This window comes from Sinocyclocheilus anshuiensis, unplaced genomic scaffold (assembly GCF_001515605.1).
Source record: "Sinocyclocheilus anshuiensis isolate Anshui unplaced genomic scaffold, SAMN03320099.WGS_v1.1 scaffold1, whole genome shotgun sequence".
In the NCBI taxonomy this organism is placed as follows: Eukaryota; Metazoa; Chordata; class Actinopteri; order Cypriniformes; family Cyprinidae; genus Sinocyclocheilus; species Sinocyclocheilus anshuiensis.
In genome coordinates, this window is record NW_015539843.1 from 841,825 (window position 1) to 856,120 (window position 14,296).

A 14,296-nucleotide genomic window follows, 5' to 3' on the forward strand; every position below is an offset into this window, starting at 1 on the left:
TATACTGTATATATAAACACGTGTTTTGACTTAACTTGTTAACTTGTTAACTTGTCTTGAACCTTGATTCATTAGCAGAATCAGGTGGCAATTTCAAACAGATTGAATGTAATACATTAATTATGGATCAATTGATAGACTCAATCAGATATGGATTTCAAAATGTCCAATTCACTTATAAAACAGTGAATGCCCAAATAAAAGCTCCGAAATATTCATAACGCAAAATCACTTATTTATTTCTCAGCAGTAGCAAATGGAATCACTGACAACTGAAAGGGTCAAAGATAAGCATTCAGAGGTGAAGAGTAAGGGAAGGATGGGGCGTTTCAGAAGCTTTAGGGTTTGAGGAGAAGTGCCGGGCACTCAGGTGGAGGGTTGGAAGGCCCCTCTTGGGTGATACTGCATGTCACGGATGCGCCTCACAGACTGGATGTGAGGCAGCACGGCCCCAAACTCAGAACACTCTTTAAACTCTCCTTTCTCAAACAAGTACTGGTAGCCTCTGTATCCTGGGTACTGATAGCCCACCCAGATGAAACCAAGATAACAAGAAATGAACCAAAATGATTACTATACAGGAGGACATTTAAAGATTAGAATAGTTTGAATAAATTGTCTTAAATGTGGGTTCACTGCATTCATGTAAGCTGTTTTTGAGGTATTACTCACGTGCCACACTGCACACGAACTGAAGAGACTTTCTCATGGTATCCATGAGCGTGGAAGCTGGGGACATCATCATCTATGATCTCAATCTTCTTCCCAGCGAAGCTTGGGTTCTCATAGAGTACGATCTTGTGTTCCTGGCTGTCCTGCAAGGACATAGGAAGTGTAGAACAGAATATTGAAAGACTTAATATACACATTTGGACACACTTGACTCATCGTTTTATGATCTTAAAAATCGTTTGATCTGAAGTTGGTTGAGAATGTCCAGAAGACATGAAGAAGCTAAATTATTACTTAGTTTTGTTTTGTCACAAGTTTGATGATGACCTAACTGTTATTCTCAAATGTGCAAAATAGTCATAATTAAGTATGAATGGTAATGTATATAAAAGATAATTTTATAGTCCTGCAGTTAATTTTTTGTTACCACTTTGATGGGGCGGAAGGCGACGATGCAGTCACTGCGTCTGCTGTTGGTCCAGGCGTCCCAGCGAGGATACTCACCCTTCTCAAACACATACTGTTCCCCCTTACAGCCGGGCTGCTCATATCCCACCCACCTGGAACAAAAAGTGCACATCTTTATCATGCTTTCTCATTCATTTTCCTTTATACAACAGTTCTCAAATCCCATCAGCCCAATGGTGGTGTAACAATCCAGCAGCACGGGGACATTTCACTGTTTATATCAGTCCGCTTGTCAATGGTCATAGATTTCCGAAAAAAGAGTATATGAGTGATATGGAGTGGTTTCACTGTGTCCGGAACAGGGTTGCCAGATCTATGTAACAAAACCAGTGCATTGGCCAATCAAATTTAGCTCAATGTCCAATTTTACTAGCCCAAATACCAAAACTCAAAATATGCCAGTCCCATACCTAAAATATATATTTTACAGTCTCAATAATGCATTATGTAATATCAACCTAAAAATCATTGTATAGTAGTAATCATAAACAGTCTGTTTTCATAAATAAAATCATCATAACTTAAGGCTGACAGCTGGTGAACAAGATCCTTATTGGGGGGAGGTAATCCTTATTTTTTAACTATTTGAAAATATACTATTTATGGTTTATAACCTAAAATAAACATTTCAAGATATTACAGATATAAAAGTTTTGAATGGATGGAAAATGCTTCCATACATGACATAGTATAGGCCTCCTTTTTATTTATTTATTTATTTTTTTTTAATTGCCACTCAGTGGTAGAACATAAATTGTATTCAACAGAAGCATTTATGTCAAATATAATTAATGCAATATGTCAAACCTTAAACACATGGGAAAAAAATCAACCTGCAGCAACAGTTTAAAACTAGCCCAAATCCGTGGGAAAACATTCATGTTTTTCTCACACTCGAGTGAAATGAAAGACCCGGAGTGGAATATTGAGCTGTTGGTCCGGCCCACTCACACATTCAATTCCATTCCGTGTGCTGCTTGGCATCAAGAAAAGCCTGAAGCTGTCGCTTCACTTGAATTTATTATCCTTGGCAGAGAAACAAAATATCCCTACAAACTGATCCCTTTATATATCCCTAAGTTACTCAATATTAGCTTCTTGTACATTGAATGTCACACAATATTACGCTCACAGACGTGCTATTTTCTCTCACACACAAACTCACGATCCACACAGCACCAGCACTGAGCCCACTTTCGCCACGTCCGCCTCCTGGATGTTGTTACAGGGCCCAGTCAGCTCATGACAGCGGCCTTGAAAGTTTTCCTGTTCGTAGATGACCAACTATAGAGCAGAAGACAGGAGATATAGTATAAAGGAAGATGAGGAGGAGTAACGGATGAGTAACACACACCACAGATACTCTGGGAACATGTTTGTACCTTGAAGTTACTGGCAACTGGTTGTTTTTGCTTGGTTGCAGGGCTCTGGTGATCAGTTGCCATAGTGAACCAGGATGGGTGTGATAAGCTTTGTTCAGAGATAACATTAGGGACAGAATAGGAAGCAAACAATAATTATTAGTGTCAATTGTGTAGATAATTGAATATTGCAAAAGCCTAATGAATGACAAGGATGAATTGTTGTATGTCATACTTAAATATATGAAAATTAAATAAAATACGAACAATAATAAAGCAAGCAATTATATGCATATCTTACCAGTTCCAGGATGTGCCAGTCGCTCTGGGGTGGCATCAGCAGCTCAATATATACCACAAGCTCAGGGGTGGAAACATTGCCAAAACATGTCTCTGTCCAGAACACCCTCATAGTCAGGTCCTAATAGACTGACCAGCTGGCACTGGGAGGGCTGAAGAAGTACCAGCCAAACATCCTCACCCTCGCCATCCTACCCTCCCTTTTCTTTTGATACCCCACAAAGTTATTTCATTAGTTGTCAGTTTACGCCCAGCCGTGCTTTGTTCCATATCCCATGATTCAGCACAACCTGTGCCAAGAGCCCAGGACCTACAACAAGAGTGACCAACTCGGGATGTGGAACTGAAAGAGAGAGGCTGATGCATCTTTGCTATTCACATTTACTGTGAATCCTGTGAGATTTTGGAAACATCTTAGTTTGTCACTAAATATGTTTCATAATCATAATATTGATCATGTTTTTCATCAATGACGAATTGTTTGAGGAACACACTGGCTTGGAGAGTCACCTTGCTGTTAACATGGACGTTGCATTACATATAAACTGTTCTGTTGTTTTACAGGATAAACACACAGATGTTTATAAACCAAAAAGTACAACAAATTAAATGAAAATATAGCCAAAGTTAAGAAATTAAGAGGGCATAAACATTAAAGAGTAAATAATTCAACAGTTACAAATTGATAAATGCAAGTCTATTTAAATAGTTTTTTATTTTTTTTAATGGGGCTTAAAACGAGAGATAGACTCTCTAGAAGATCTGATATCCCAATCAAGGCTCTCAACCAGGGGCCTCAGCAAGCCTCCAAGGGGGGCCTCAAGATGACATAATCTAAAATAAGACATGCCAAATATTAAATCAGCTAAATCAACAATTAAAAAACTAGATATTTCTTATTTTAATTTACCCCTTCAAACACAGTTTCAGAAAACTTGGATATTTGAAGTGATCTAATTTTAAAAATGTGATTTCAAGACCTAGCAAAGTCATGTAAATTATTAAAATGTTATAATAAAAATACATTTTATGCCAAGCTCTAAAATGTTTTATTGGGTAGAAACTGAGTAAAAGAAAAATTAAACAGTTATTAAAAAATCCTCATCCGGTAAATCATGAATGACTAGAAGTGTCATGTAAATTCATTGGTTAAAAAGAGTGGGAGACCTGAACACATTCAGCACCTGGAATCCTGAAATGTAATTATTTGAATTATAATTAAGTTGGTTACTTTTTTTAACAGAAAGTAGGAGTTCCCATTAACTAAAGTAGTTTTAATGAAAGGGGGCTTTTGAATATTGTTGTGGACAGTGGTAGGCCTTGGAGTAAAAAATGCTGAGATCCACTGCTCTATATTCTTGCATGTGTTTACAGTATCTAAATCTTGGACCAGTCATATTCTAGGTGTAATGCTGTAATGTCTTATCAGTTTTATTAATTTAACATATTTGAACAGCATTCTTTGGACATTTCATAAAAGACCATAGTTACCAAAGACCAACCATAGTTACCAAAGAACATCTCTTTACCTGAGCTACAATGACAATGAAAATGTTTAATATAATTTCAATACTTTGGACGGAATCAGTATCTGGCCCCTGAGATCCACTGTGTGGCACAATTCAGCTCCAACCCCTTAATCAAACACACCTGCCTGTAATCCTGAAGTTAGGTTTTTCAGACATGTTTGATTAGGGTTGGAGCTAAACTTTGCAGGACAGTGGATATAGGCTACTCAAAATCTTATAGTGCCATCAATTGTAAACAGCGCCAATGTATTGCATTATATTCAGTACACTGACTAAATATGTATAGCAAAAATGTAAATATATCAAAAACAAGGCCGGGTAGTTGCTTATTCTTCACATTGCACAACGCTATACAGAAATGAACTTTCAAAAATAAACGTACCCTGACAAATATTCATTGGAGTAAAGTGTGACAACTATGGCAAGCCGTTTTGACTTTTATTCATTCTCAGGATATGAATTCTTGATATCAACAATTCATTGTCACTAGTTGAAATGTTAATTCTTGATATCAACAATTTAGTTGTCACTAGTGACAATGTTCATTTCTGATATCTGAAAATGTATTTCTGATATCAACAATTGGGAGGGTAATTTCTGATATCTAAAATGGCTTTCTTACTAGTAACAGTCACATCCATGATATCAGAAATGAACATTGTCACTAGTGACAATTAAATTGTTGATATCAAGAATTAAATCGTTGATATCAATAATTAAATTGTTGATATCAAGAAGAGACACCTGTACTAGTAACCAGGGGATTACTGATATCAAAAATAAAGGTTTTTACTAGTAAGAATTGTATTTCTGATATGTGAAATTGGAATTTCAACTCATAAGAAATTAATTCCTGATATCTACAATTGATTTTGAATGGCAGCCTATGGTGACATTTAACTAGTGAAAATACAATTACAGATATCAAGAATGATAGTTTTAATTAACATTTTAACTAGTAAAAATTGAATTGTTGATATCAAGAATTCATATCCTGAGGATGAATAAAAGTCAAAACGGCTTGCCATAGACAACTAACCCCAGTCTCTCCTGTTTCGGAACCATGCCATGCAATATTACATAATTTAAATTCATTTAAAATTGTATTTATTTTATTTCAATTGCTTCAAAATTTACCTGTTGTTATGACTGTGTAATTTATGTTGTAGAACAAAATGTTTTGACATTAATTTTATAATAAATCTAAAACCTCATGAACATTTCTAATATATATATTTAATAAATAATAAATAAGTAAAAGCAAAATAAATAATAGAAAAAACTGAGAATGCATGGCTCAAATAATGCTAATTATTTCCCCCGTTTTATATCTACACCATTTCATTTTGAAGTCAAAGTTTAGACATTTACCGCCGCCTAGTGGTAGTTAGTATTCGCCCGCTGTACATACACTCTTTTAATCTCAATGTATCGTTTCGCAAACTTCTAATAGGCTACACCACAAAAATTCACCATTATTTTTTTTTATTTTTTGCATCCAATGACAAAGCTAGGTCGCGGGAGTGGGGGAGGATAGCCGTGTTTATTTTCTTTCAGCCACAGATGGTTTCAGAGGCTGAGAGGCTGAAGTAGAGACACAGTCGGGGATGAAGCCGCAGCTTTGGGGGGAAAGTTGCATTTATTGCATACATAGCCTGGCCACGAGTCATAGGCTCTCACGATGGTAATGCACACAGTTACGTTTGCCGTTTTGGTTCTGAGCATCAGATCTGCAGACGGTTTCCCCAATTACAAAGATGACTACATGGACGAGGACTTGGCCACCTTTGACTATTACAAAGGGACGGATGAGTTTGAGGAGGGGAACAGATCGCAGGAGTGTGATGAGTGTGTGCCGGAGCTGTGCCCGCTCCCGCTGGGCTGTAGAGCGGGGCTGGTGCAGGACAGCTGCGGCTGCTGCTCTCAGTGCGCCAACCTGGAGGGACAGACCTGTGATCTCGGCCAGAGAGACGTCTATGGACTGTGCGGAGAGAACCTGGGGTGCAAATTGGACCGGTCGGATGGAGCGGACGGAGAGGAGCCAGAAGCCCAGTGTGTGTGTTTGTCCCAGAAACCTCTGTGTGGCTCAGACGGACAGACTTACATGAATACCTGCAAATATAAAGAAGCGGCGTATTTAAATCCTGGACTCAATGTGAGCGACGGACCGTGCAGGACAGGTATGAACAATACAAACAATAGCTAAGCTTTTTCCAACATTATTTAGGTGTTTCTTTATGTATTTTGTTTCTTTAATACATGGAACTGTGTTTTCCCCCTACCAATATTGTATCTTTAATAAATGCACACTTGTACTTTTAAGTGTTTTTCCAACATTTATGTATATAGTATGTATGTATTTATTTATTTAAGGTAGAATTATCTTAAAAGTGTTTTTTTCCCCCCTCAACCAATAATTTAATTTAATATTTAAGCTTCTGGAGGGCACATACGTTTGAACTAGCGAGTTTAGGTATAAAGTGTTAATCTTTCACTTTCATTACCATCTATATAAAATGAAAAACTTATGAATATTTTTGTACTGTAATGTAGACATGGACCATGTACCATATACTGCAGTGAATTACAAACAGTGGAGAGTATCATTCTTGTTTTCTAAAGACATTTTACAAAAGAGAACATTGTATAATGCACCCTGTTGTTAGTGTTTTTTTTTTAGGTTGTTGTGTTTCGAGTGCTATAGTGGTTTTGTTTGGTGAAAACCTTTGCTAGGTTAGAATGACTTGATTTGAGACATTAATGAAGTGTTTTGGTAGTTTTAGTGCATTTTGAATGCGAAATGAACTGCTGTGTCAAGTTGAAAGATGGTTAGGAGAACTGTGAAGAGTTTTGAAAAAGTGACTTTAGTATTGAGAAATGTGTCCTATTGTAAAAAACTGTAATACATGCAACAGACGTGGTGTATTTTTTTATATATCTTTTTTTTTTTTTTTACAGTAATAGAACACAAATGTTTTTCCCTAAACTTACTTATTTATTTATTTACATGGAGTAAAAATATCTCAAGTGTTTAATTCCAACCAATGTTTACTTTATTATTATTATTATTATTATTTAATGCATGGAATAAACATCTCAAGGGTGTTTTTTAAAACAATTTTTTTTTTAAATAATCATAGAGATGTCTAAAATATTGTATTTTCTCTTACCAGCATTTTTATTTCATTATGTATGTATGTGTGTATGTATGTATGCATTTATTTATTTATTTAGTCTCTCTCTTATTTTTTTTCACAAGTGATTTGAAGTGTTATCTCAAGAGTGTTTTTCTTTCTGGGCTGTCAGCACTTGGGAATTTTGGACCTAGCCCATATAATTTTCCCAGTGACTTCAAAGAAGAGATTTATGACCTTTAAACAGCTCTTCAAGTCAGGCTGACATAGGAAGTGGTTTCTGAATGTGATCCCTGATTTGACCTCTTTCTCACTCTTTCTCTATTTCCGGTAAGTCCCCATCATCAAGGTGCCGCCACATAATCTGGTAAATGCAACGGGCAGCAGTATAGCATTTCTCTGCGAGGTGTTTGCATTTCCCATGGTGCTAGTGGAATGAATGGAGGAAAGATGGAAAAGAGGTTATTTTACCTGGTGATGATCCCCACGTATCTGTTCAGGTAAAGTACTTCCAAACCAAAACTCTGTCAAGTAATATATATAACCTTAATTAGGACCTCACGGATTTGGAGAAATTTAGCATCACATCACTTGCTCACCAATGGATCCTCTGCAGTGAATGCAGCTTTTTGCTTCACAAGACATTCATTGATGGACTGGAGTCATGTGTATTACTTGTGGATTATTGTGATGTTTTTATTAGCTGTTTGGACTCTCATTCTGACGGCACCCATTCACTGCAGAGGATTCATTGGTGAGCAAGTGATATAATGCTATTTTTTTTCCAAATCTGTTCCGATGAAGAAACAAACTCATCTACATCTTGGATGGCATGAGAGTGAGTACATTTTCATTTTTAGCTATTTTGGCTAATGATACCATGTTGAAATCCATTACACAGAATTTCACAGATTTTTCCACAAAGTTAGTGCAGAAAATGTGAATAAAGTCAGCAGATTTTATGGGAATATTCATGTCTGATGATTTACTGCAGGTGTTTATGGCTTCAAGATTTGCGACATGGAGGTTGTTCCTGGTTAATTCCGTTAATGAACTTGTCAAGAACTACACAATTTATATATGGATCTCGTTGCTTAGTAGATAGGAAAAAGTGTGTCGGGATCCACCTCAGCCTTTCCATTTCTACGTTTTTCTTATAGTCACGAGGTGGCCCTCAGAAGTATGAACTTTCCAGTTGGCTGCAGATTGAAGAGGCCAGTCAGATGGATTCTGGGACATACAGGTGCATCGCTCGAAATGAGCTTGGCCACGTCTCAGCCACAGCGATTTTAGGAGTCCTGCCACCAGGTAAAAGATATACCCTGAGCTGTAATGGCCTACAGTAGTATTTCCTGTTCAATTAACTTTATGTAAAGTATAATGTTTTTTGTTTTTTTTTACCCAGATGAGATGTCTGCCTATTTGGAACAAAACATGAATGAAATGGTGAACTATGGCCAATCACAGGACTATAACAGGGATTATTACTAAATTTCAGACCCCAACACCCTCAAAAAACAAAAACAAAAAAACAATGTCTTTTTACTTTTAGCCATTAAATTTGAGACATGGCACTCAGGCAATGACTGTAAAAAAAAAAAAAAAGTAGTAAGCCTGTAAAAAAAAAACACCCCCCTCCAGAGCTTTTTCTACATCTGCATAATCAAACATGGAGATGGCGAGGAAGAAGCTTAAATAAATTCCCAGTGGCACAGGCCTCTAAAATGGATGAAAAACACACAACGGGACTGTGGAGTAGTTTGGAAGCTGCTAGAAGCTCTGAAATTCAGTACAGAGAGTAGCTACTGGAGCTGAATGTCTCTTTTGTTTCACCAGTGTTCTCCTTCAGAGTGACAAGTTGAATAACAAAACATGAATAACTGTGAAATTTGAATGAGACCTGTATGATTATGAAAAATACATCTACCTTTTGATAACTATATACAGTATTATAAGTGCAGTTTTGAATTTTGATCAATAGAATTTTATATTAAAATACTTTATTTGTGCGACAACACTTTTCACTTTGGTTCAAACCTTATTTTTTAACATATTAAATATAACATTATTTTGTACACAATGCACAAAAATGAAATGCTATAATTGTCCCTTTCACGAATAGTTAATCGCAGAAGCCTTAATTGTAATTATAAAAAAGTGTAACATTTATACAACATCTCAATAAAGAATTTAATATTGAGTCATTTATATTAGGTAGAATAGTGCTGGTTACATTGTCCATTTTTACTTCGTCAATGAAAATAGTTCCAAACCAAGATTGTCTCCAAGCAACATTGGCATTCCGTAATGAATCAGTAATTTTTTATGAATCTGTAGAATGATGGAATGACTCATTCATAAAGAAAGTCACAGGCTGCATTTGAATACTCATACTTCCCTACTATACAGTAGATGAAAAACAGTCCATCCGTTTCTACTCAAAGCAGAATGTGTATCAGCCTCTGAGTTTATGTATGTTTCCACATGTGGCATCCCGCTTTTACCAGCCTTTCCTTCGAGTGTGTGTGTGTGTGTGTTTGTGTCAGATCTCGGTGAGGCAGTTGAGCACACAGCTGGCTTTAATATATCTTATGATCTCCTGTCTTAGGACATAAACACAGGGATCCTATTCTTCAGTACATGTGCATACAGGTTGGACTTCTTTTGATGAAAATACAACAAACACCATCAGGCTACTTACTGATATACAGTAAACATCTCTTAACCCTCTAATTTCACCTTTTAGTGGTGCAGAGACCTGTATTTAACAGAACGGCTGTGGATAACAGCTTTTTAACCCCCGTTCTCTCTTCTGCCCTCTCATGATGTTCTCTGGTGGCTTTATGATAACAGCTATGCATGTAATTTTAGGTTACGTTTTTGATGCTACATTATTTAAACTGTGTAAAAGACATTTTGACACTATGTTGTTTCAAACTTCTAATCAGAGGATTGGAGAACTTTTGATGGAATTTTACATTAATGTACTGTACTGTACAGTAGTTCTGCTGTAAAAATACTGATGTAGAGTTATACACCATTCTTTCTTTGCAAAAACAGTATGCATAATAAACCAAATGTATCAACGTGGTTTAAGGGTACATTTGCATGACTTCCACCCAGCAGTCAACTGTTAAAGCAATTAGCCTGCAGTAAGCTCTAAATCATTTCAGATTGAGAGCACCCTGGGACATAGCCGTTGCCTTAAACAACCAAACAGTCTGAAAACTCCGAACACCTCTACTAGATGTGTTGTGTTAAAGATTTTGACTTCATGGGTAGGTTATATCATGGAGGATCTCCATGGACCCCCTTGTCACAGGGTTTGGGACAACATAGTTCTACCCCCAATAATGTCTCTGATTGCAGGTTAAAGGAATAGTTCACCCAAAAATAAAGTTTTGCTGAAAATGTACTTACCCTCTGGTCATCCAAGATTTTCATCCAAGGTTCAAATGCATTAATGATACTTTTGATTAGCTTTTCGCTTCACAAGACATTAACTGATGGACTGTGGATTATTGTGATGTTTTTATCAGCTGTTTGGACTCTCATTCTGACGGCACCCATTCACTGCAGAGGATCCATTGGTGAGCAAGTGATGTAATGCTACATTTCTCCAAATCTGTTCTGATGAAGAAAAAAAACTCATCTATATCTTGGGTGGCCTGAGGGTGCATCAATTTTCAGCAAATGTTAAGTTTTGGGTAAAGTATTCCTTTTAAGTTTTTACCTCCTGATGCTCTGTGATTTTTGTAGGAATGGCTGTTTCCAAGACAAAAATCTATAGTTTCCAGCAGTTTAGGAGAGTTGATGGTTTCTGTTTCATTGCCGTCAGTTATTTTCCTTTCTCCCAAATTCTATGGAAAACTGAAGAAATATTCAGGGGATCGTGTGAACTTCCAGAGCCAGCAGCGAGGGGTTTCCCATCTCTGCCCAAGAATCTGCTAATATCCTGTGTCATGAAAAGACATTACTGGCACAGAGATGGAGGCCAAGAACAGACTGAGGAAAAGGCCTGAAATTCAAACAAATAGCTTAAGGAAATGACGCAGACAACCAAAAAGACATGCAGATGAATCGTCACCTTGGAATTATAAGGTACTATCTGACATTGTTGTTATTGACAAATTCTTATTCTATGAAAACTTATTTACATTATGTGATGGTTTTTTAAAAGCTGTGTATATTTTAGGACTTTTTATTATCAAAACTCCAACTTTCTTGTATAAATCCATCTGTGTTAGATATATAGGTCTGGGTCGCTAAATATTATAAATTATAATATGTTATAAATTATAATATGTAATGATTGGCGAAACATTCATGCATTTAAGGGTTAAACTTTGTGAAACAACTTTGCTGAAGCATTGTCTATTTTCTTGCAGTTTAAAGTCTTAAAATGTCTTACATTTTACAATATTAAGCCTTAAAGGTCAAATAGTACATTTATTTGATGGGGTCTTAATTTCAACAATAAACGTAAGCATGTTATCTCGGCCATACTGATCTCTAGAGAGAAAGCCATTTTACCTGTCACACTTTATGTGGAATAAAGTCCTAGTCAGATGTATTACAGCTGCTTAAACTGTTCCAGTAATAATGTGTTTAATTACCCACCATATTCCTCCTACATCTGCACTTGACAAAATATTTAGCACTGCCTTTTATGGTTAACTTGAGCAAGAAAAAAATAATTTGTCCTAAAGTATGAAATAAATGCCATAGAAAGCATTCATTTTACCTTTCTCACTACATGCTGACACATTGTTACATCACTAATTTTATGTATTTTATGTAAACTGTTTGTGTTTCTTGAAAATGATTGCTTCAATTAATGCTTTGCAAGATAGAACCAAGTGGAAAATTACTTTTTAGAATGAGAAGGTTCTAAAAATCCCCATTTACAAATTTGAGAGGATTTTGATATTGTGCATTTAGAATACATTTAGGGTCTCTGTCATTTTCATGTATGAAAGAGACTTGTTCCCCATATAATTTTTGCTATTTGGAATGCAAAATCTTTGAAGCTCAATATCTCAAAATGCAGAATGCAGATAGAACCTTATAATTCCAAGGTGGCGAAATTCATAAAGCATACCATATTTAGTTATTGCTGGTTGGGAAAGCATAGTTTCCAAGGCAAATAATTGAAAATAACAAAACGACTATTGTTAATTTTCCTTTTTTTGATCTCCATCAACTAACACCGTCACCACAGGCACTCAAATCCCCCTGGCCTGCAGCATTCATTGCATTCACCAGCAGCATTCACCATGATAGCCACTTAAAAAGGCCTCTCCGCCTCTGTCTGATAAAGGAAAGCAGTTCCAGACTCTTAAACAAGTCATTTCCATGCTTTTGTTTTCCTTCCAGTTTTGTGGAAAATGAGATCCATGTGCTGTGTGAAAGATCATCACTCTTCTGAGTGGATTTATTGTAGGCGAATCAATAAAGTGAGCATGGAAGACAACAGGAGAGTTCATGTTCAGGAAGAATAATAGACAAATGAGAAACAGCACAGACAGTCAAACTAAAAATAATGAGTCAGATTAATTTATGAGGCAAAAATCTAAAGCTGACAGTTTCTGAAGTCATTAGGGATTAAGGGTTGTTGACTCATGTAGCCAAATATAAATTGAAGTACTAACAGAAAGATCTTTTTCTGCCTTGTCTGCCAGTGGTTTTTTATTTATTAGCCTACTCTTTTACAGTTTAATCGTGTCATTGTTCTTAGTTAAATTATGCTTTCACGAAATGTGTGAGGATATATGCTGTCAAACATAGGCTATTTAATTGTGTCAAACGACGATCTTTCATAATGTGTGCAGTGCAGTGACAGATCATGTACAGTGCTGTTTTGAGGCCCTAGAGGGCAGTGAGAAGATATTACTTAGTTGCGTGGTCTTTTTATGGCTGTTCATATTTTTGATTTGAGGTATAAACGAACCGTTAACCATTTAGCTTCTGCTTAGATTTCGTCCCGCACAGACAAAAACGACACCTGAAGTTATGGAGCTTGGTGAGCAGAGGTGAGCTGTTACTTGAGCGATATGGCCTATTTTATGATATTGAATTAGCGAATTAAACTTACATTAACGAAGAGATTTGAATATTATAGAAACGTAGGATGGGCTCATTTCATTTGGACCATTAAGCAACCACCCAGAAAAATCTAGTAACTATATGTTTTTAAAAACACTAGGCCTACATAAAACATATCGTCACCCTAGAAAACTCCCACAATATTGTATTGTCGTGGAGGCAACTTTTGCAAAGGCATGAAGCTCATTTTCTTTAGAAAATATTTGAGACAGAATTCTATTTGATTTTGGTCAACTAAATGCAAATTTCCCTTGGAAGAGGTTGTTTGCTTGTAGGTCTGACAGCTGTGTTGCATTAATGTTGCAAGCCAAAAGGCAGATGAATGCTAATGAATGTTGCACTGGGTCATTACCTGATGATTAAATACATTTAAAGGGGTCCTATTATGCTCTTTTACAAAGTCTTGATTTTACTAGAACAGGCTCTCATACTAGGTTGTTCGAAAAACACATTATTTTTCACATATTTTACATTATTACAACACCTCTCTCCCCAGTCTGGCATGAACGGCACTGTTGCCAACTCTTGCGAGATAAATAAGCAACCGCAGCTTCAAAAACAAGCCCAAAACAAGCCCAATATTTTTTGATAATTTATTATCATCAATATAATTTATTATCAATTATTTATTACCAATAAATGAGTCCGCCCTGTTTTGCTGGTTTATGCTGGTCATGTGCTGGCAAAGGACCAGCATAAACCAGCAAAGGACCAGTTTAAACCAGCA

At 36.3% G+C, this 14,296-nt stretch overlaps 1 protein-coding gene and 1 pseudogene across 1 annotated transcript; one reads left to right on the forward strand and one right to left on the reverse strand.

Annotated features, from left to right (window-relative positions):
- Positions 1-218: 218 nt before the first annotated feature.
- LOC107684510 (beta-crystallin B2-like) lies at positions 219-2,901 on the reverse strand. Its single transcript, XM_016480782.1, has 6 exons — positions 2,803-2,901; positions 2,523-2,610; positions 2,306-2,424; positions 1,100-1,232; positions 673-815; positions 219-535 (listed from the first exon to the last, which is right to left on the reverse strand). Exons 2-6 carry the CDS (start codon positions 2,583-2,585, stop codon positions 367-369), a joined length of 627 nt encoding a protein of 208 aa, XP_016336268.1. The 5' UTR covers positions 2,586-2,610; positions 2,803-2,901; the 3' UTR covers positions 219-366.
- A 2,951-nt stretch (positions 2,902-5,852) lies between these two features.
- LOC107684518 (kazal-type serine protease inhibitor domain-containing protein 1-like) lies at positions 5,853-9,081 on the forward strand (annotated as a pseudogene).
- Positions 9,082-14,296: the final 5,215 nt, after the last annotated feature.